The sequence below is a fragment of the Zeus faber genome (assembly GCF_960531495.2).
Source record: "Zeus faber genome assembly, chromosome: 4".
Taxonomy (NCBI): Eukaryota; Metazoa; Chordata; class Actinopteri; order Zeiformes; family Zeidae; genus Zeus; species Zeus faber.
Window position 1 is genome coordinate 8,712,187 of NC_137191.1, and position 22,484 is coordinate 8,734,670.

At 43.6% G+C, this 22,484-nt stretch overlaps 1 protein-coding gene across 1 annotated transcript; it reads left to right on the forward strand.

Moving 5' to 3' along the window:
- Positions 1–259: 259 nt before the first annotated feature.
- naa15b (N-alpha-acetyltransferase 15, NatA auxiliary subunit b) lies at positions 260–20,550 on the forward strand. Its single transcript, XM_079999664.1, has 20 exons — positions 260–341; positions 6,521–6,605; positions 6,759–6,863; positions 8,246–8,403; positions 9,181–9,315; positions 10,614–10,767; positions 11,505–11,624; positions 11,759–11,854; positions 12,088–12,194; positions 12,302–12,374; positions 12,732–12,901; positions 13,044–13,196; positions 13,750–13,878; positions 13,965–14,178; positions 15,713–15,906; positions 16,425–16,533; positions 16,762–16,860; positions 17,438–17,581; positions 17,992–18,089; positions 18,219–20,550. Exons 1-20 carry the CDS (start codon positions 288–290, stop codon positions 18,414–18,416), a joined length of 2,595 nt encoding a protein of 864 aa, XP_079855790.1. The 5' UTR covers positions 260–287; the 3' UTR covers positions 18,417–20,550.
- The last annotated feature ends 1,934 nt before the right edge of the window (positions 20,551–22,484 follow it).

A 22,484-nucleotide genomic window follows, 5' to 3' on the forward strand; every position in this document is an offset into this window, starting at 1 on the left:
TATAGGTGTGTATTTATAAAGTTAGTTATACTGATTAAAAGTCAAAGTGTTTTTATGAACCCTTACCAAAGTCCGTGGCGGCCATTTTGAACCGTAGCGTGCGACTCCCCGACGCACCACGTGACGCGGGCAGGGCTGCGAGTCGAGCGCAGAGCAGTCGAACCGAATGACACAGGAGAACAGGGGCCGAGCCGCCGACGTCGTTCGACTCGTTCTGCCTTGTCCGGCTAACGCTAGCTACATGTGCTGCTGAGGGCGAGTGGGGGGAACTGATCTCGACCGCGACCATGCCGACCATCACTCTGCCGCCGAAAGAGAACGCCCTCTTCAAGAGGATCCTGGTGAGATAACGGCTTCCGCGACGCCGGCCGCTGCGGCGAGCGCGGTGTTGTGGCGCTTTGTCGGTGGCACCGCATCTCACTTTAGCTTCCCAGCTAGTTAGCTTTAGCAAAATGGCATCATTGAATGAGCCCGTGCGCGTTCCGCGATGTCACTGCTGCGGGCTGGAGAAGGGCGGACCAGCGGCTTTGTTCGGCGCCAAGTTTCCCGCTTGCCACCCGCCGGTTGTTAATTAATAGCGGCGAACGGTAGACGTGAGCCGCGCGGCTCTTGCCACTTTATGCCCTCAGTTCCCCAGGCTTTTTTTAGCGGCCTCTCCACTTGTCAAACACGACCAATCAGCGTCCACGGCGGCTAGCATGCTAGCACGGTTAACACATGCTAACGTTAGGCAGGTGGGTAGCGGGTTAGCTTCCTCGCGAGTGGACGAGTTGGGCTTGATCTACCGGATTACGAGCGGCAGCAGGAGCCGAGTTTGAAACCAGCGTCCGAGGCGGCGTAAAAGTTAAAGCATGGCTGGAGAGTGGGACAAGTGGTGTGGCTGTGTCAGCACATCAGTGGGTAGTAACGTCACCTGGGCCCAATGTGCTTTAGGACCCATGTATCCACTATTCAACTGGCGGTCAGGGGCTCACATGTGCCCGCATCAGTGTAGATCGGCCCTTTCAATCAGATAAATTGGCAATACACAATGAAAGCCCCCACCACAAACATGATTAAATGCCCTCCAATTAAAATAGGCAGTTTCCCTGATGTCCCACCCATTGGCGTCTCGACCAATCGCAATTTGTTCAATTCTTTAACCAGTGGAATATTACCATGTGCTACTTGGCTTTAAAACACTGGCAAGGTTACATGTCTAACTTGTTGGATTGAGGTGAGAAACACCTGATGGCTGAGTGTAAAACACAATGAACAGGCTGTGCACAAGCAGTTTGAAACAGCACGACAACATGAGATGTGAGGGGAAAATGCGGTCGTATGATTGAAAGTTTTAGTCTCTGTGGGTTTTGTTTTTCGGCCCTTGTTTGTTTGCTTTTTAGACCTAGTAAAAATGTTTTTGTTGCACAATCACAGATGTTGATCAACAGCAACAACAACAACTCCTCCTAAGCAGCAACTTAACCAAATATGCCCAATTTAAGTCTGGCTCTGAGTCTCATTTTGCCGGATTTGTGGCACTGAACTTAACCAATAATCATGTATTGAACTGTGTGTCTACAAATCTGTTCAATGCATTTTTCTGGAGGTGTGTGAACACCTCGACACGCTTACCAGGGAACATGACCTGCATTTGTTGTAATACTATGCAGAAAGACAATGTGGTTGCTCAGGTATGTTCTATGTTAACAATATCAGTAGGTAACTCTTGTCAAGTAGTTTCTGTTTTGGAAATGCCTTGTACATTCTGTAAATAGAACGGTCCATCGTTGGTGGACAACCAAACTTTGCATGATGACATATGTCCCTGGAGCGAGCTGGTTGATGTGTATCAGGACGCAGAACAGACCGCTGCCATCCACTCGCACTCCCCCTAGCTATAAAAAAAACATAAATAAACACGCCTATGCCTTAAACCAAAGTTTTGGAATTAATTAACTGCTCAATAGATTGTTGCGTGCCTTCTAATGGGAGGAAATACACTTAATTATGTTTCATTGCACATAACGATTATGACTTTTATAGTTAATAGCATCACAATTCTCTTAAGATGAGTACATCTGTCCTTCAAATATTTTCATATTATCAAGAGTAGTATGTCAAATAAAGATGCAAAAATTATTACCCAAATAAAAAATGTATAAAGCTGTAAGTGGTGGAAGAGCTCTCAAAGCACATCATAAATCACTTCTCCCTGCATTGCTGTCATTGAATTTCAGGTGGAGTACGCAATTTGGGTTGAGTCTATTAAATTTGAGTGACAAGCTTTTGCAGCTTTTGTTTTTTGGGTTTTTTTTTTTGGATGCAATACAAAGGGATGAAATGCATTTACGAAGGGATTAATCCAGAATACAATCCCCTCTCACTCACCTGTATTAGTTACCTAATATTAGTGAATTATAAAAACTTCTGCTGGGCTTTTTTATTTTTTATTTTTTTATTAATTTTTATTTTATTTTAATTTTTATTATTATTATTTTTTTTATATAAGGAGTGGACCATGCCCTCCTTTATTCCTGCTGTCCAAGACACCGTGCCCAGCATTCTGCCTAAGTGGATTTTTATAAGTTGGGCATGCCTCCAGTTTTGGTTTGGCAGTGGAGTTGGATGAGGTTCTAGTCTATTATTTTGGGGCAGGGGATTGGGAGCCAGTTTCCTCACTGCTGGCCGGCCCTAACAGCAACGAGCTGGCTAAGCAGAATCATTATAAAATAAGGCTATTCAGGTCATAATTTTTGAAATACGCTGCATAGTTCATTTCATTGGTGACCGTTTGCCCTTTAGAAGTCTGTCATCCATGGCTTTCTATATTTATCGTCCTTTAACACAGAAGGTCAGATGGGTTGAACGTTGAAGCAGATCGGTAGAAAACATTGTAGTACTAGACCATACATTTGTTTTGCAATGTTTTATCATGACATGTACGTGAAAACTGAGACTAACAGCTAAAGAATTTTAGTTCTGCATTTCTTGAACTGAGAACTCGATTAACTCCATCAGAATTGGATTGGTGCAGTAAACCACCCAACCTGGCAATAGTGCAGGACAGGTCTGCTCTGGTATGCTCCATCTGCGCTTCACCATCATAAATGTTGTCACAAGGAAGAGAATGAAGGACTATGTTACGACTGTGCTTTGAAGGCGAGGCTGAAAAGATCTTCCCAAAAGCTTATCCTCGCCCTCTCATGTCTGCTTCCAAGTCTTGCTGCTGATAACCACTCCTCTGACAATGACACTTGCACTTTTCAGTTTGACACTGCCGCCCAAGTTATTTCGAGTAAGGCATAGAATGTGCTGGAAACGCACCGACATAACTAAGTTTTACACCAAGGGAATGCTGTTGTCACTTTACACTTATCCCTCCTGTTGATGTGTGTTGGATGCAAGCTGAGCGGAACTGTGCCTGTAAACACAGACCGGGCTACGTCAGTGTGCATCTATCACAACTTGGCATGGAAAACTCAACATTATATGGATTACAACAGGCCTGTCAATTTTTGAATTATTTGTCTTCTGGCTCAGCTCCCCAACACCCACGCGGCCCATTAATTTCATCATATCACAAATTTGAGGCCAGCTCATGTTTCATGTCATACACTTTATCCGTCTCAGGTTTTTTCCTTTTTATTTTTTTTATAAGAAAGAAAATGTGCCCCAAAAATGTTTAAACCAAACACGCTGCCTTCAGTGCTCGGTCTTTGATTTCAAAGTTCCAATGTTCAGCCTATTTGAGCACAAAGCAGGGGCCTGGTTTTTCTCTGAGAAAGAACAGGGGGGTATTATTTAAGGCCGAGGCCATGCCAAACTGGAGTCTACTCTTGACAGTATAAAGTAGCATCTGGAATGAGGCAGAGAGAGAGCACTGAAGGCGTCTCAACCTTTTCTAAGACTAAGTAGCAAACAAGGTTTGCTGCCATTGATTCTACTATCTTGTCTGTTGCCAGATATAATTATTCACTGCTCAGTCAATGAGCTGTAAACAAATTGCTGCTGATAGGAAACTCAGGTCTTTACATGCAACGGCTGTAAAAAACACCTCCACAAAATAAAATGCATGCATTTGTATGTTTGTATGCCAGTATGACAAGTGTATCAGTATGACAGACATCTTCTTTCTTGAGTCCAAGGTAGCTCCTGTTATGGCGCCAGTATACTCACAACTTGAATATACATCGTATTGGGTATATTGACAGTGGTGTTGGGACACTTTGTTTGTGCTCCATTTTCTCACAGTGTACGGGTGCGGTGTGCCGTAAGTGCTGCTTCCTATTGAATCCACTGTTGAAGCTCCACCGGCCACGTCCTGCCCGGAGCCCCGCAGCATTTCTCGATTTTTGCGGGAGGTCTATTTTTTATTTACATTTTTTTCAACTGCATACAGCTGTGCAGGACTTCTCAATAAAAACAAGTTAAAACTACAAAGAAATGTTTTTGTAAATAGAGCAGTTCATTTAAATGCGTTTTATATGAGTGTACATTGTACCAGAGACCTAGAGCTGCTGTCGGATTTGCTTATTGATCAAGACCCGTTTTAAATACAAAGAACAAACATATATTACAACTACCCCCGGGCTTGAGGTGTCCAGTCGGAAAATAACCCCCTGGGATGGCAGTGTCCTCTTTAATTACGAACTTCTCTTCAGACATTCTCTCTCGCTTCCACTCACACTAGTGTTGGGTTGTTCACGAACGATCCTGTTCTTCTGAACAGCTCTTTTGTGGGAACGGAGGGAACAGAGTCTCTGTTTCTGTCTCCCCCGCAGTCATACACACAGTGTTACACTAGTTATTTATACGTCTACTATAAAAAACTTTTTTTATTTTACACCTTAACTTAACATAAATATAATATATATTTGTCTTAAATATACAAGTACCGAAACCACATGTTATGTGGCCCAAAAACCGTGATCCACACCGAACTGTGGGCCCGCTGTACCGTTTCATCCCTACTGTCAAAAAAGCTGCTTGCTGTGGTGTGCATGGCACTGTATTCCCAATCAAGGAGCCACTCATGGTGAGGTTTAAATTATTATTTATTATTATTTTCTTTCCCTGAAACGAGACAGTATGAGTATGCATAATAGCATGTTTTACATAAAAGTCAATACATGCATGGTTGTTTTAGTTAATAATCGCTTATGTAAAGGCCAGTAACCCATGTACAGACAAGACACCTCACTCTGACCTAATTTTAGTGAATTAACACTTTGAAATTGCTTACTCATTAAATTGCCATAATTATAATAAGTGATTAGCTCTACCGCATAGACTTAATTAGGTTGTTAGACTAACGTTAGCTACACCGCCTCTGCTCTGCCACTGACGTGAGCCAGCTAGTTAAATACACTTGTTGCACAATACTGAAGTACATTTGACTTAATTGACCATTCAAGCTGGATTGTGAGCAAACACCGGGTATCAGATAAACCATAAGAGCCACCTGCTGTGAGACGAACAATTCCTCACTTAGAAATGTATAAACTTGTTTAATTTATTAAGATTTTGTAGTAACTTACTCTGCTGTTGAGTCCCCTTCATCCATGGCTCCAACATGTTTTAGTTTCAAGTGTTCTCTTATTACCATTGTGCTCCCAGGCCATGCAAGATCGCAGCAGTAGCAGTTGTTGTATAGTTGATTTTGGTCGAACAGTTTTCTCCTCCTCCGCCATGTTTCAAATGTTTTTTTTTTTGTTTTTTTCTCCTTAAAGTGACGTAGCCAGCCCTGCACCGCAGCAGTGACGTAGCTAGCTCCACGACACTGTGAAACAACATAGACCCAACGACTCAATATTGTAATTCGTTGCCAACAATTTTTTAATCAAATGTTATCAGTTTCATAGATTCGTTGTTGCAGCCCTAAATAATTGTGAACACTCTGACCATAATTACAACTGGTTGTATACTGCCCTCCGGTATGAAGATAATATGAGAGAAAGTAGATTGATTTCAGTCTTCTAGTCCCAAGTTGGCTCATGACTAAATCCCCAGCTTCGTTGTACAATGTTTAAGTTGGTATTTCATAACTGAGCCTTTTGTCTATGTGGTAAGTTACTGTCATGTTTGCTCTTAGTGGTGTCCTTTGCGGGTCGCTGAAATACCATCTGCCACCTCCCCTGTCGCGCACACACACATACACACACACAATATTTCCCCTAGCAGTCGGAGCTGCTGAAATGGGTTGAATAGACTGATTGTGATTTAACATCAGTGCATGTTAATATAATTACATGGCAAAGTACTGGTAATTCAGAGGGTGTTAAGGCATTTGGTGAGGCATTGCCATCTGTTTGGACTGGGCTGAAGATCAGGCCTTCTGATTGACTCAAGTGTGATACTGACGATTGCCGTGCCAGCTCCTACTTTATCCCAGTCTTTGAGCCAGCTATAAGAGTGTTTTTTTTCTTTATAGAGCCACTGTCTTTATTTTTCTCCCCTTCTCTCACCTGCCTTCACTTTATCACACGTTGAACCCTTTTCTTTCCTGTTTCGTTTCACTGATGGTTTTTGGTCTCCACAGCGATGCTACGAACACAAACAGTACAGAAATGGACTGAAGTTCTGCAAACAGATCCTGTCCAATCCCAAATTTGCAGAGCATGGAGGTAAGAAGTAGGAACATCTTTTTTCCCCCTCATGGGTAAAGAAATGACAACGTTTTCCTGCATTGAACAGAAATGTTAAATTGTCTGCTGTTTCCTTTTCTCTCGTCTCCTGCTTTCTTTCTGTCCATGTCTCCTCCGCCTCTCCCCCTTCAGAGACCCTGGCGATGAAAGGATTAACTCTCAACTGTCTGGGAAAGAAGGAAGAGGCGTACGACTTGGTGAGGAGAGGCCTGCGCAACGACCTCAAGAGCCATGTCTGTATCCTTAAATCACTTCTGCCTGTCAGTATGGCATGTCTGTAAAACTAGAACGGACATCCGGGACTGCTGGAAGCTCAACATACTCGTAGAGTATTTGGCATTCTGGACCACAGCCAGCACATTCTCATGTATGGGGACGCCCACGCGCACACACTCACAAATGCAGGTACATGGAATCTGCAGACGTTTCCTGAGGTAAAACCTGTGGCCAGATATGTGTGCTCTGTTCCATTGTATTTGCACTCTTGCTCAACAGTATGATGTCATTTATTTCACTTTGTCTCAAGATTGGAGAAGCTTTTACAAGAGTGAGAGCTCTGGTAAAAGAGTCAGGTTGTATTCCAACTTATTTTATTTGTTCTGATCAGGTTATGACAGCGGTCACGAATTGCACATTGTCACTTTAAATAGAACTAAGGTATGTGTCTCTTATCTTTGTGCCAGCTTGTTGGGGCTGAACGATTAATCAAATTCAAACCGACATCGCAATTTGCGTGCGTGTGTGGTGTGTGTGCGCGCGCGTGTGTGTGCATGTGTGGGGGGGAGGGTGTCGGGGCACATTTTGCGCACTTGCCTCCCTCTCCGACGATGCGCTTGCCAGCGATGGGGTGCCCTCGATCGCCGTGCCAGAACAGTGTTTTTATTTTACTTTACGTCTCCAAATGGAACAAAACAGTGCCTATGGAACAGACCGTGCGTAACGGGGACACTTTCTCTGTGTCCCCACTTAAAGCCATTGTTTTAACCCGGCGTGTGCATGTTCTGCTGGCAGAGCTCGGAACACCTGTAGAGTTCGGATGGAGCCTCTTCCAGAACACTGCGTTTCTTTTTAATTATTTATTTTTACCTTTTTTTTTTTAAATATATATATTATTTTTTACAGAGCATAAAGCTGTCCCTGAGCACATGTGGATGTATACACACAACATTTTTTATAAGAAATAATACATTTCTGCTGAAACACTGCATATTTTTTAAATGTTCATTGACAGATTCTAACAATTACAAGGCTTGAAGTTAAATAAGTCAATATTCTACTAGTCTACTCTATTGAAGGTTTTACTTTTTACAATTCGATAGTTAAATGAAGATATATTATTCATATCAATTCATGCATCAATTCATTTCATCATAACATGTAGGCCTGGCCTTCAGGAAAGAGCAGTTTATATATTGACTGTATCCAATGTTGTGTTTGTCATAGTAGGTAATGATTTATTTCTTGTGTTTAGTGAATAATACAGAAGAAAAGGATCTTTGAAAAAAATCGCCATTGCAATATTGGTCTAAAAAATGGCAATTAGATTATTTTTCCAAATTGTTCAGCCCCCACTGCTTGTGTACGTACGCTCTTGCTTCCTTAACCCTGCGGTCGATCAGGCTGGCATGTGTATGGTCTGCTGCAGCGCTCAGACAAGAAGTACGACGAGGCCATCAAGTGCTACCGCAATGCTCTGAAATGGGACAAGGACAACCTGCAGATCCTGAGGGACCTCTCCCTACTGCAGATCCAGATGAGAGACCTGGAGGGATATAGGGTGAGGGGAAAGAGGAGGCCTATGTGGTATATTTTAGTGATCCCCCATGAGGAAAATTATCATTTTACTGTTCACCTCAAAGTATGGGCAGGGTCTGAGAGTAATTAGTCTCCCCTAAATCATAGCAGTGGTAGGAAATTATTGATTCTTGGATTTTTTTACAATATTATTTTCTTTCTAAGAGTTTCTAAAAAAAATTGATTTGGCTAAAGAACATATTTTATTTCCAATATACACAACTAAACATTTCAAATAAATACAGTTAAAATATGACTAAGCCGGCTGGATGGTGAAACATATGTATGGAAGCAAGAACTAGCATCTAAACTAACTCTTGACCAGAAAAGAGGGGAAGATGGCAAACATAACCTTCAGAGAGCAGCACTAGGGGGTGTTCATTGAACAGATTTGTGTTTTGAGTGTTTTGCCAGGCAGACTCCAGGTATACAGAGGGCATCAAAAGCAGGTTTTATGGAACACGTTGTAAGGCAAGCTAGATGTGGTGTTGAATAAACTGAGGGAGTGCACAAGACCTACCATTGTTTTCCTCATACATTGCAGCCAGCGGAGCTGAGTACAGAAAACACTGAACTTCATGTTCTCTTCTTTTCCCGACTGTGTTTTTCAGTTGTGCGCAAATCGAATAGTCTTGGTGCCCCATCTGGTAGAAGTGAGAATATAATTGACGTAAACAGAGCTGGTAGATAACCTCAACACCTATTGCACTGTTTTGGTCTAGACTTGAAGCTAATGGCTAACCTATTGATCTGGCCATAGGAGACACGGTACCAGCTGCTACAGTTGCGGCCAGCCCAGCGGGCGTCTTGGATCGGTTACGCCATCGCCTACCACCTGTTGGAGGACTACGAGATGGCTGCAAAGATCATCGAGGAGTTCAGAAAAACACAACAGGTTGGCCATGACATGGACTTCAATTAAAACAGAGTTGATCATTATGTATCTAGCATGTAGTATTTAAAGTTAAAATAAAACATTATTATCCCAGCAACCGATTATTCAAACAGTACACCGTCCCCACTCAGGTTCTGACTTCTTGCTCATTAAAATGGGGCCTTTTCTCCAAATCACATTTTGCTAACAATTTATGGTTGTGCATTATCACTTCAGGAATATTATCGAGTGAAACTACAAAAAGATGTGAAATCTAAAATCACCAATATTAAGGTTTAAATAGCTGTTTCCATGTTTCAGCCAATACCACCAAAAACAAACTGCTCTGAGAAGGGAGCAATATGAATCAGCATGATTGGCATTGATCCTTAAAATTCATAATGCATCCTGATTGGTTCAGATTTTTTCAGGCGCTGCCCCACAGCTCAGAGTACCGCCCACTCAACTATTTTAACGTCAGTAACAGAAGCTTGCGCTGTGGGGTTGTTGAGTCACGTTATAGCGGCGACAGAAGGGCGTGAATGGGAATTCAGTTGACAAGGGATAAGTTTGATGATCCATTCTAACACTCATCCAGCAGAGCCCTGCCCACTTTCTTTGCATTTTTTTCAAAAAAATGAGGCAAGAGAAACAAATGTCCATATTTAGAGGCTCATTAAGGTACAGTGTGGGAGCCGTGAAGCCCTTTGACCTTCAGCCTCAGCAGAGTTGTTAAAACGGCCCATATGGCCTCTGTCTGTGAGTCAGTCCCTACTGTTTGCTCCTGATAAGGCCGGCCTACATCCTGTCTTTGTGCCTTCTATGCAGCGCAATGAGGGCAAAAATAAGCATACGCAGGAAAGTTACACTGTAGCCTTTCCGGTGAGGTGTCGGTAGAATTCCACCTTATTATTCTCTGTTGCATAGGTATATTACTTTAAAGTGTAGGTCCATAGTATTTTTTTTTTTTTTTCACTCCCAAACATCTGTTACTCATCTTTTCATTAACACGGTAAAATTATATATATATATATATTTTTTTTTTAGGGTTTTCTTTTTCTTGTTTATCAAATTCATTGTGGCTGCCGTTTCACTTCTTGCATGTTTCCGTTCAATGCATTCTTGCTGGGAAAGGTGGATCCCGCTGACAGCAAAAGAAACAGCATATAGAGGAGCACATACATAAAAATACGTCGAATTGGCTGTGTATTACAAAGTGCCAGCTAGTATTAAATATGGTAATTCTTGAACAGAATAATCGTATGGATTACCGCTTTAATGTCAAATTTACCTGTGCCTGTCTCTGTCTGTGCGTCTAGACCTCTCCAGACAAGGTGGACTACGAGTACAGCGAGCTGCTACTGTACCAGAACCAGGTGCTGCGAGAGGCTGGCCTGTACAAGGAGGCCCTGGAGCACCTCTCCAACTACGAGAAACAGATCTGTGACAAACTGGCTGTGGAGGAGACACGAGGTGAGCCAACACCATGCCTGCCAGCGGGGCAGAGTGCAAAAATATCGGACACGTTGGATATTAAAGAAAAGCAGCCTGGTTTCCATTTTTTTCTTTTTCTTTTTTTGTTTTTTCTTTTAACGCAAAGGAGCAAGTGAAATGCCTCGAATGGAGACATTTTATTATTTGTCAACTGTTGTATTCTAATGCCTCCAAACTAGCGGTCAGGGTAAAAAAAAAAAAGGCATCTGATTGGTCATTATTCCACAGTCTACGCTGCAGAATAAAATTGTATCATTGAGCATTGGTGGCAGTAGAAAAGAAGGTGTATCACTCCAACCTGGGTTTCTGTCAGTTTCCATTCATTCATTCACTGGAAAATGCTGAGATTTTCCAGGTGACCTGATGGCATGATGACCGAGCCATTAGTACTGTTGACTCGCAAGTTTGTGTATCTTTACACAGTGCACCGTGACAGTTTGTCTGTGTTTTAACTTATAGATTTTAATCCCACAATTACTCATGAGAAAGAAAACCACTGACAAAATATGACCTTTGGAGCTCATCTTCATGACTTATCAAAAGCAGAACTTGCAAAATCCTGCATCTTTATTCCACAAACGCTTTAAAGATTGTTTCTTGTCAAGAGATTATTCAGACTTTTCCCCCCGCCTGATCATTATGAAACGCTATTGCACTGTTATCATTCCCATTCACTCTGATCACAGCCGCTCACGCTGCCTCTTACATCTCTTTAGGAGAGGTGCTGCTGAAGCTGGAGCGGCTGGAGGAGGCCATGGAGGTCTATCGCCGCCTGCAGCACCGGAACCCAGAGAACTGGTCCTACTACCACGGCCTGGAGAACGCCCTGAAAGCAGGTACACCCTGCATGAGCGACAGCCAGGGACTCTGTATCGCAGAAGCATGTCATTTAACAGCCATATGAACATTTGTTAGAATTTTTTTTTTTTTTTATTTATGTTTTTTTTCTTGTTTTGTTTTTTTCTTTCAGGAAGCGTGGAGGAGAAACAGAAAATCTACGAGGAAGCCTGGGAGAAATATCCCAAGGGACTGGTTCCTCGCAGACTGCCCCTCAACTTCCTGTCCGGTGCGACCAATCAGATGCCTTTTTTTTACCATGAATGCCAGAATCTGCAGCTAGCCTTTGCAGTCCTATAATTTCTAAACAAATTACAGCTTATTACCAAACAACTTAGCTTCATTGTTTCAAGTTAAAGACCCAAGATATTTTAACACACAATGTAGGTTGTTAGTTGTATTTTGACATATGGTTATTATTGTTATTATTTTATATTTTATATTTTATTGGTTTCTCTTCAGGTGAGAAATTCCGTGAATGTCTGGACAGATACCTGAGGATGAACTTCAGCAAAGGCTGTCCGCCCGTCTTCACCACCCTTAAATCACTGTACCACGACAAAGAAAAGGTGACAGCAACCGGCCTGGTTGTTAATATCATTATGCTGTTTCTTGTTACTTGCAGCCACGCTGTGCCAACACAACCTGCTTCTTCTCTTCTCTTCTTTCTTTGTAGGTGGCAATTGTAGAGGAGTTAGTTGTTGGCTATGAGACATGTTTAAACAGCTGTAGGATGTTTAATCAGAACGGTGAGTAATGACTGCTGGTCATTATAAAGTATAAGGAAATATTAAAATGAATTATTCTTAAAATATTTTTATCTATTCAAATAAGCTAAGGTCAAGGCCTGTAACTGTATTAAAAACTCAGACATGTATTGTTTTGATGTATTTTTGTTTATTTAAATGAAAACAAAATGAAAAAAGATTCAGTCCCGGTTTGGGGGGGTGGGTTTGATTTGATTGTGACCATAGTTAACGACACTCGGTTGACATTTGCTACTCTAAAACAGGAGTACATGAATCAACCAAGCAACAGTTAATTTCTTGTTGGAGCTGAACACGTGGAATTTACCACTTGAGCTGTAATCCTATCTGTGGTTGCAGATGATGGAAAGGAGGAGCCGCCGACCACACTGCTCTGGGTGCAGTACTTCCTGGCACAGCACTATGACATAATTGGCCAGCAGACGCTCGCCCTCGAATACATCAACACCGCCATCGAGAGCACACCCACGCTCATTGAACTGTTCCTCATCAAAGCCAAGATATACAAGGTTTAACAGACATACACAAATACACACACGCTCAGTGGGAGTTGTAGTGGACATGGCCGTTTGGCCGTCGCGTAGAATCCAGCGGCCTGGGCTGCCTATGAGGTTTGGTCGTTTTCAGTGTTGCCCCCCTGACTCCCTGCAGCACGCCGGGAACATCAGAGAGGCCGCTCAGTGGATGGATGAGGCCCAGGCCCTGGACACGGCCGACAGATTCATCAACTCAAAGTGTGCCAAGTACATGCTGAAAGCTGGTATGATCAAAGAGGCAGAGGAAATGTGCTCCAAGTTCACACGGGTAAGAATTATGTGTGTCAGGAGATTGAGTATTGCTGATTTTTTGTGTAACAGTGTGGTATTTTATTTATCTGTATTTAATCCGTTGATGATCAATAAAACTTAATTTATACAGCTCATTTCATACGTTAAAATTAGGGATGCGCCGATCCCATACTCTGTATTGGTCTGATACTGGCCAAAATCACTGGATAGTATATTGGGGGGAATAAAAGTATAATCCGATCCATTAGCCTAAACTATGACATAAATGCAGAACTAAACTTTGAGCCTGGGCATCAGATCAGCAGATACTCAAGGTTGTGGCATCGGAGCACCCTCCAGTGGAAATGTGCTTACACATGATATTAACATTAAAAAATAAGTTTTATAAATAAGCTCAAAGATACACTATAAAAATTCCTAAATAAAAGCCAAGCAAAAAATGACCTCAGATAAAGCCAGAAAGTTATGTTTGTTCTTTGTCTTGTGTTCACCCTGATCACTGTTTTGTCATTTATGCTCACTGATTATTATTATTATTATTATTATTTATTTTTTTTAATGGTTTGTAGGAGGGTGCTTCTGCAGTGGAGAACCTGAATGAGATGCAGTGCATGTGGTTCCAGACTGAATGTGCACTTGCTTACAAAGCTATGAACAAGTTTGGGGATGCCCTCAAGAAGTGCCACGAGATTGAAAGGGTAAGGCATAGCCGGCACTGCCATTGTTCTGCGGGTCTCCAAAAAGCTTTGCTTCTCGCCTCACCCAAACTCCTCCAACCCCTCAGCATTTTGTGGAGATCACGGACGACCAGTTTGACTTCCACACGTACTGCATGCGGAAGATGACGCTGCGCTCCTATGTGGACCTGCTCAAGCTGGAGGACGTTCTGCGGCAGCACCCCTTCTACTACAAGGCCGCTCTGACCGCCATCCAGATCTACCTGAGCCTCCATGACAATCCGCTGACGGACGACAGCAAGGAGCTGCAGGCCGACACGGGTGAGGGGTGGGAGGGGGTGAGGGAAGCTCTGTGCCTGCTTCCCGAGGGAGATATGAACGTATGAGTTTGTTTTTTTGTTTTTTTTTAATCTGTGCAGACTGAGAAGGAATCCAGCGGCTTCTTAAGTACTCACAATAACCGGCATGTTATCACTACATTCTGTTGCTGTGTCATTGTGTACAATATACAATATTTAGTTGACATCGAAATAGCACTTGTACAACTGACTGTTAACTTGTGAGCCCAACTTGTGACGGATTAGTCAAAGCACATAGAAGTATGCTGTGTAAGTATTTAATCAATACGGCATTGCAATGGTAGTGCTATGGTGGCTCAGCGGTTAGGAACACCTCAGTAAGAGGGTTCGAAAGACGTGCATTTTGAGGTTAGTACTGCCAATGCTGTAGTACTGTACTGGGGGGAGGGATAGTTAGGGTCGTCTGGTGACAACAGTGGCTGATGCATAGCGCTCTCCTTGACGTCTCCAACATCGTTGGTGGCCATCATTTCTGCTCAACGTGAATTGACTTTCATCAGAGAGCAGCACTGAGGCCACTGGTCCCTCGTCCAGCGTCAATGCTCCCTGGCCTGTGCAAGACGATGATGGCTGTTCCTGGTGGTGTGGTCAGGTACCCTTGCAGGTCATCTACTAGCAGACCACGCTGATGTAAACGGTTTCGAATGGTCTGACGTGACACTTGGGTGCCTCTCACCTCCCTTAAATGTGCCTAAAGTTGAGTGGCATCATCATCCGGTTCCGCAGGGCACTGCTCACAATGAAGCGCTCATCAGTGTGGGATGTGGCCCAAGGACGTCCACTTCTATGCCTTTCTGTGACTCTTCCAGTCTCTGTATCTCTGTTGGACCCTGCTGATGACACTCTGTGACACTCTAAGCTCAGTGGCCACTTCCCTCTGACAACATCCTGTTTGAAGCCTCGCAATGGCGAGGTCCTGTTGATCAATTGTTAGGTGTCGTCTTGGTCTCATGATGTCAACATGTGAACAGCTTGATGAAGAGGACTTTAAATACCAATTCTAATTGAACCAGGAAATGTATTGGTCCATTCATGGATCAAACACCTGTTGTGAATTTTGCCGTTCAGCTCCTTGTTGGAGAACAGCAAGTTGTGCAAAAAGTACTGAAACATTGAACAGTTGGACATGTGCATTCAAAAGTTGAGAGAAGGTCAAATTAAGTTCACCTGTAAAGGTTATAGTGAATTTTAGGTTCATCCTGAAATTTCACCCGAAAGCCGAATATCCCTAACTTTTTGTGAGTAGTGTGTGTGTGTATATATATATATATGTATATTGGTAAGATGGTAGCAATGATGATAATAATTATGGCAATTACAATACGAGCAGTAATAATAAGGATATTAGTACTATGAAAAAACATAGAATTATAACTGCAAAAATATATAAATGATTTTCCTAGCACTGCTTATTGTCGACACCAGTCGTCTTGTGTAACTGTGCTCCAAGACTTAAGCCATCGTTTGATCCACTGCGTCCCTGTGCCCCCCCCCAGCTAACCTGTCTGACAAGGAGCTGAAGAAGCTGCGTAATAAGCAGCGGAGAGCCCAGAAGAAGGCCCAGCTGGAGGAGGAGAAGAAGAACGCAGAGAAAGAGAAGCAGCTCAAGAACCAGAAGAAGAAGAAGGAGGACGATGACGAGGAGATCGGGGGGCCCAAGGAGGAGCTCATCCCTGACAAACTGGCCAAGGTGTGTGTGTGTGTGTGTGTGTGTGTGTGTGTGTGTGTGTGTGTGTGTGTGTGTGTGTGTGTGTGTGTGTGTGTGTGTGTGTGGTAACAGCTTAAAGTGGTCTTCCATAAGAGTGTCTATGTTTGGTGGTTTACACTAGAGGTCCCAGATTTCCAAGAATGTTTAAAAAATAAAAAGTTATTTTTACCCAACATCCGGATTTACTCTTGTTTTCGCTTATTATTACTTGGGCACATGAGGTGATGGGGATATTTTTTTTTGTACGAGGGTGCTGTTCTTTTCTGTCAATGTTCATCAATATTGACAGTACCATTACCACAATAGTTTTACTGCTTGCGTGTGCCTGATATCAGCGTTCTGGATAATTCAAATGACATAATGCAAAATACATGGAGTTGCTGTTTCTTATGAAGTACCGGCAAAATCAAGTGGAATTTTTTTTAAACAAAATACCACTTTAATTTTTCATAAAATGTAATTTGGATTTTTTTCCTAATTCCTTTTTTTCTTTTCTGCAGGTAGAAAACCCACTGGAAGAAGCTGTCAAGTTCCTGACGCCACTCAAACACTTGGTCAAAGACAAGATCGACACACACCTCCTGGCCTTTGAGATCTACTTCAGGAAAGGTAGGAAAAGAGGCGCAGATGACTACACGTTAGCTCAACCGCTGCCCTGTCTGCGGGGACAACATCTCCCCGTTTTCGCTTTTCGTTTCATTCTCGTTTTGCATTTTCAGATTTTTCTCCTCAGCTTTTCTTTTTTTTTTCCCTCTCCCACATCTAATTCACCCAAACTATTTCTCTTTCCTTCCACTCTTTCTCCCCTCCCGCTTCAATACTGTCCTGCCGCTTCAGAGAAGTACCTACTGATGCTGCAGTCGGTGAAGAGGGCGGTGGCCATCGACCGGGACCACCCCTGGCTACACCAGTGCCTCGTGCGCTTCTTTAAAGGAGGTGAGGGAGGGTGACGTTCCGCCGCAGCCGCCGTTAAGGGGGAAACATGATTCTGCAAAGACGCACATTAACGTCTCCATTGGGGTGCACGGATGGAAAAGAAACTATTTACTCAGTAGTTGTGCTGCATCAATGCATCTTTTTTTATTTTTTATTTTTTTTTTTCCCCCCATCTTCCCTCAAAACTCCACGTAGATTGTTCCAGATGTGTCACCTTTCATAAGACAAACTGAATAGATATGTGGTCCCCCAAATACCAATTTAATTGGGTGCCATTGGGTCAGGCCAACACTCTGCATGCATCTCAAACAAAATACTTATTTTAAGATTTTTATGGTTTCAGATTTATCTTTCGTGGTGGAAAATGTGTTTCAGTGTCCTGGGTTTCTTTTTACTTTCCTGCACGCTCTGGTTCTCTCAATGCGACACTGCCCCCTAGTGCACACCTCGACGCCACACGCATGTGCGAACATGTTCCCAGACACGACAGCGTGTGCCGGGACAGTGCGTACGGCATGTTTAGATAAATGTTGAAACGTTGAAACGTCCCTCCTTCCTCTCCTGCCTCCCGCTCCAGTGTCGGAGAGCAAGGACCTGCCGGAGGCCGTGCGCACGGTCCTGAAGCAGGAGATCACACGGCTGTTTGGCGACAGCAACGCCAAGAGCTTCAACCAGGCCTACCTCAGCAAGCACTCCAACTCCATACCACACCGGCTGGCTGGTAGGCCTCTGGTCTCTCACACACACACACACACACACACACACACACACACACACACACACACACACACACACACACACACACACACACACACACACACATGCATAAGTGCATGCAAGTACGTGCATGTACCCAAACAGTGAGATGGTCTGATAATTAGCTTAAAGTGCTCCCACAGAAGGTGTTGGTATATTGGGCGATTTGTAAGAAGATGTATTTTTATTTAGTGACGAGCGGAACTAATTAATGCCCACAAATAAACACATTAAATTAATATAATGCACATCAATGCATACAACCACTTCTCTAGGGGAAAATAGTAATGATAAAGTAAGAAGAACTGTTATACTACTACTGATAGTCTATTTGTTCTTCAAGGTTTTTATTAATTTATTATTTTTTCCTTTTAGCCGCCAAGATGATGGTGTACCTGGACTCATCGACCGAAACGAAAGCGGTGGAGCTGGCGACTGCGTTGGATGAATCTCTCACCAACAGAAGCATAGAAGTACGTGGGCACGGCAGCGTCATGGCTCCTCTGCGGATCCACCGGCAGCAGCTTAGATAAGGGGGCCGCGTTGTTAGGTCCTACTGCCACCGGTTATGATGTTTAAGTAAATGTTCTCTGTCCTCCCAGATCTCCACGGACGTCCTGGAGAGTCTGCGCAATGGCACGTTGGTGGAGTGCAAGGAGCGGGCGGAGTCGTACCGCGCGGAGTGCCACAAGCTTTACCCCTACACGTTAGCGTTCATGCCCCCGGGATACGAGGAGAACACCAAGATCGCGAACGGCGACGTCTCCACGGAGACAGAGGAGCTGGCCAACGAGATGTGAGCGGAGTTGGCCCAGCAGTGGAGGAGCGACGAATCGGACCTGGCAAACGAGCTCTGGGGTCACACCTGGCGGCCATTTTGGAGAGCCGGAGGCGAGGGGGAAGCAAAAGAGATGTTTTCTGTTCTTTGGCTCAACTCGACACCGTCTGCCCCGGCATGGCTTGGCTCTTCTCCACATGGTGAAATTCAGGGCTGTGTGTGTGTGTGTGTGTGTGTGCGTGCGCGTGTTGTATGTTTGTGTGCGAGGGAGGAAAAAGAGGAAGATAACAAAATGGCCATTTTAAATTTTTAAGTGCTGACAACCACACTGAATATTGGGGGGGAATCACCTTGACGACCAGTTCTTAGACTACCACGAACACCCGGGGCGGCGGCCGCTCAACCTGAGTCTGCTTCCGTGATGCTTCCGTGCGCAGCGCTCCCCGCATTTTAAAAGCTAATTTAACAGGAAAAAGGATACTCTGGCGTGCCGGGCGGCCCGAGCGCTGTCCGACGTCTGGGGGGAAAGCGAAACGGTTACTGGAAGCTCCGATTATACACAGAGGACGGGGCGCGGCCAATGCGCGAGGGAAGTCCGGGATCCGCCGAACCTGAGGGCCGCGCACCGGCGGAGCCGCGGCAGTGAGCGGGCGGCCCTGCAAAAGTATTCAGCCATCGCAGGAGGACGACTCTGAGAAGGAGGTCTCCCTCAATTCCTTTCATGGTTCCAGGATAAACTTGGAAATAAATGATCCTAAATCTGTGTTTTTTACAGAGCTACTCGGAGCTTGGCTTTTGTGCGTCAGCGCAGCACCGATCGGAAACTGTCAAAGGCTGTGTGTTGTGCTCAATTCCACACTATACTGCTACTCTGAAACTTTTGTTTTATTCTTTAGATCTGACAGATTTGGGTAGATCTAAGCAATATTGTAGACACCGTCTAGTCCATAATGGAATGATGAATCTCTTTATCTTGTTATCAATGCTAATCATCTCTCGATCCATATGAAATGGATTGCACAGAAACTCTGCAGAATGACTTACATTGTTCTTTTCTGTTGTACAAAGTGTCGCTGTTACTAATTGGTTTTGTTTGCATGAATTTACCCTGGGCCTCCTGCCGTCGACGTGGAAATGAGCCTCCACTACATCCAGCTCCTTCTGAGGCGGCTCTCCTTTGGTGATTACACATGGCTTCTACAAAGCTCAGGTCAGAGTCGGAGCCTGTCGCCCAGTGTTGATGATGATCAAACTACAAGCCAAGTAGTGCTAGATGCCCCGGGTATTTGTTGTTTGACACCCCCTCCCCCCCATTGAGTTTTCTCTTTAATATGCTCTCCCTCCCTTTTCCCCTCTAACGTTGGATTATAATGTGAAAGGTGACATCTGAGATGGTAACGTATGATATCTGGATTTTTGTATTAAAACCAGACAAAAGAAAATGGGTGACTTTTTGCATCAGTGTATTCATGGATGTTTATTGCTTTTTTAAATTTTCTTTTCTTTTTTTTTTTCTTTTGACGGTTCTATAAGGAACACATTTTTTGTTTGTCCTTATTTCCCACTTGCCTGTGACGTTGCAGATTAAACGCAATCTACCTGTTAATTTAGCCTTCACCAGCTATGCTACAATCCCTTCGCGATTCCTCCTGTTACAACGGACGTTACAGTAAATAACAATCATGTGTAAGGCTACAGAAGTCTCGACAAATATGAGCTTTTTACTTCCGGCCTCATTTGGGAGAAAAATGTAGTAGATTTGAATTTCTTGCGAGGGTTAATAGTATTACTCAGAACAAAGATATATCATTTTTCCCGACTTTTTGTCAATCTTTGTAAAGTAGATGCAAAAATGTGCAACAGCTGCATTTGTGGTTTAGGGACACTGTGTGGGCCAGCGCGCTTTCCATTATAACACACTGAACGCAACAGGAGAGTTGGATGGATGTGAAGATCAGAGTCACTTCCAGGAGGTCAAACTACTGGCTCCAGTAACATCAGGTGCACCGCTTAGCCCAGCCGCAGATGTCAGTGTTCTATAACACCGCCATGACTCTCTGTAATCGAGTTTGTTGTCGAAGTTCTGCCCCCGAACTGCCCACGGAGACCTGGTCCTCCTTTTTGTAGACTAATAAAGATTTTGGTTTGTTCAATTCTTCCCCAAGTCTGAGCGACTTCAATCTCCCGGGATTTTCGGTGACATCTTTGTCAGCGTCAAAATGGAGTTTAAATGTTTTCTCAGTTTTGTTTTTTGACGTTTTAACATGTCCACGAGAATTAGATCCGCACCACTTCAGAGTGGAAATGAGTCGAGCAAAGTAACCCAGGACGGCCCGACACATTTCAAACCCATGAAACTGTGTGAAATTCCTCCCTTCCCCTCACACACACACACACGTACACACAGCCTCATGATTTCTCAGTACTTCTCTGGCTCGTCTGTTCATATAGATCACATATGTCTACTAACATGGCCTGAGCATGTTTCCTAATGAATTTTATCAAATTTTATTTTTTTATAATGCATCCCTATATGCCGCTTAGTATTTTGCACGATCTGATGACGCAGATTTATTTCTCTCTTTTTTTTTTTTTTTTTTTTTTTTTTATTATACCCCCCATGAACAAGGTTATCATTGTTTCCTTCCCCTGTGTGTAGGAGTAGAGGTGTGTCCTTTCAGAACAACCTCCCCAGTCCCCACAACGTGGCTGAGAACGTTTCGGAACCTCTCGGTACAAAACACACTGGATGTAGCATAGAGCCTCTGTAATCCTGTTTGCATCCCTGGGCTTCCCTGTACGGCCCCCGGCGCGCCACGGGTCGTTTTGGAACATGCAATGCCAAGCCTTACTGTCAAGACACCTTAATGGTACCTAATATACAAACATGTCTATAACTGGGCAACTTTCAATGGCCTCGCTATTGGGCAAATGTTTTATATCTTGGTCTTATTTGGGAATCAATTGTGTAAAATGTCATAATAAACAAAGTACTTTTATGTTTATTGCTGATTCAAGGCTCCTAGTGATGAGCGCTTATCTACATCACTGTTTCCAATGTCTCTCAAATCTTGGCTGGTTCAGCCCCGGTAGAATATTCTGCTGTCCTCGGGAGTGCGTGTGTAGGGCACAGTTTTTACATTTTGGGAGAAAAGGCTTCCAGGTTTACCCTCATCCTCCCTCCAATGGGGTCACTTGCCTTAATTGAAACTATGCCCTTTTCTGATACATTGGTTTGTTTTGTTTTTCCTCTCTCGGTCACTTGAGGTGACCCCAGGGCGCAGTTCTTTTTCGTCAATGTTCATCCATAGCGACTGGACAAAGCTACGCCGCTTTATCAAATGAATTTTAAAGGCAACCTATTAAAGCTTTGCTTATTTTCTGTCATATATTTAATGTTACAGTGTGGGGTGTTCATATGAGACGTGGCCGAAGTGTCAAATAATGAGGTCACTAATGATAAACTAATCGCTGTGAACGAAAGGCTCTGAACGATTGGTTTTCAAAGGTTCTTTCCACTCTGCACCAGCTGACGTCAGCTCGTCTTTACATGGTCACCCGCTCCATCCCATCCGCTGTGTTTCGTCAAATAAAACCAATAAAAAAGTGTTTTTATTTATTTTCCCGGCGTTAACTAATTGACAGAAACAAAATATCCCGGTGTGCGAGTGGCCCAGTTTGGTTTCCCCCACATGCCTGGAGCACGGCAATGAAAGTCGGAGCAAACTTTTAAATGAGGCCTCGTAGATCTATTAAGAGTGAAGATCCAGCAACCGGATTGTTGATTTCTCACCAAAAATTTGTTCAGGAACACATTTTGGTGGACTGATGAGGTGAAATCAGTGAACGTTTAGGGACGTAATACAATGGAACCCGGATGTCATGCTCAAACCTCATTGGCTCACAGAACCAGGGGCCTCAGGAGGGGCGGCCCGTCCCGCAACAGGCGGTTTTAGAGGCATGTCAGAATGGCTAGAATGCGTAATCTGAGTGGTATTGTCAGCAAAAAAAAAACTTTTAAAACATGTTTTGGGGACCTCAGAGACTTACAATAACTTATTGAAAAGGAGCGTAATAGCTTATCTTACAA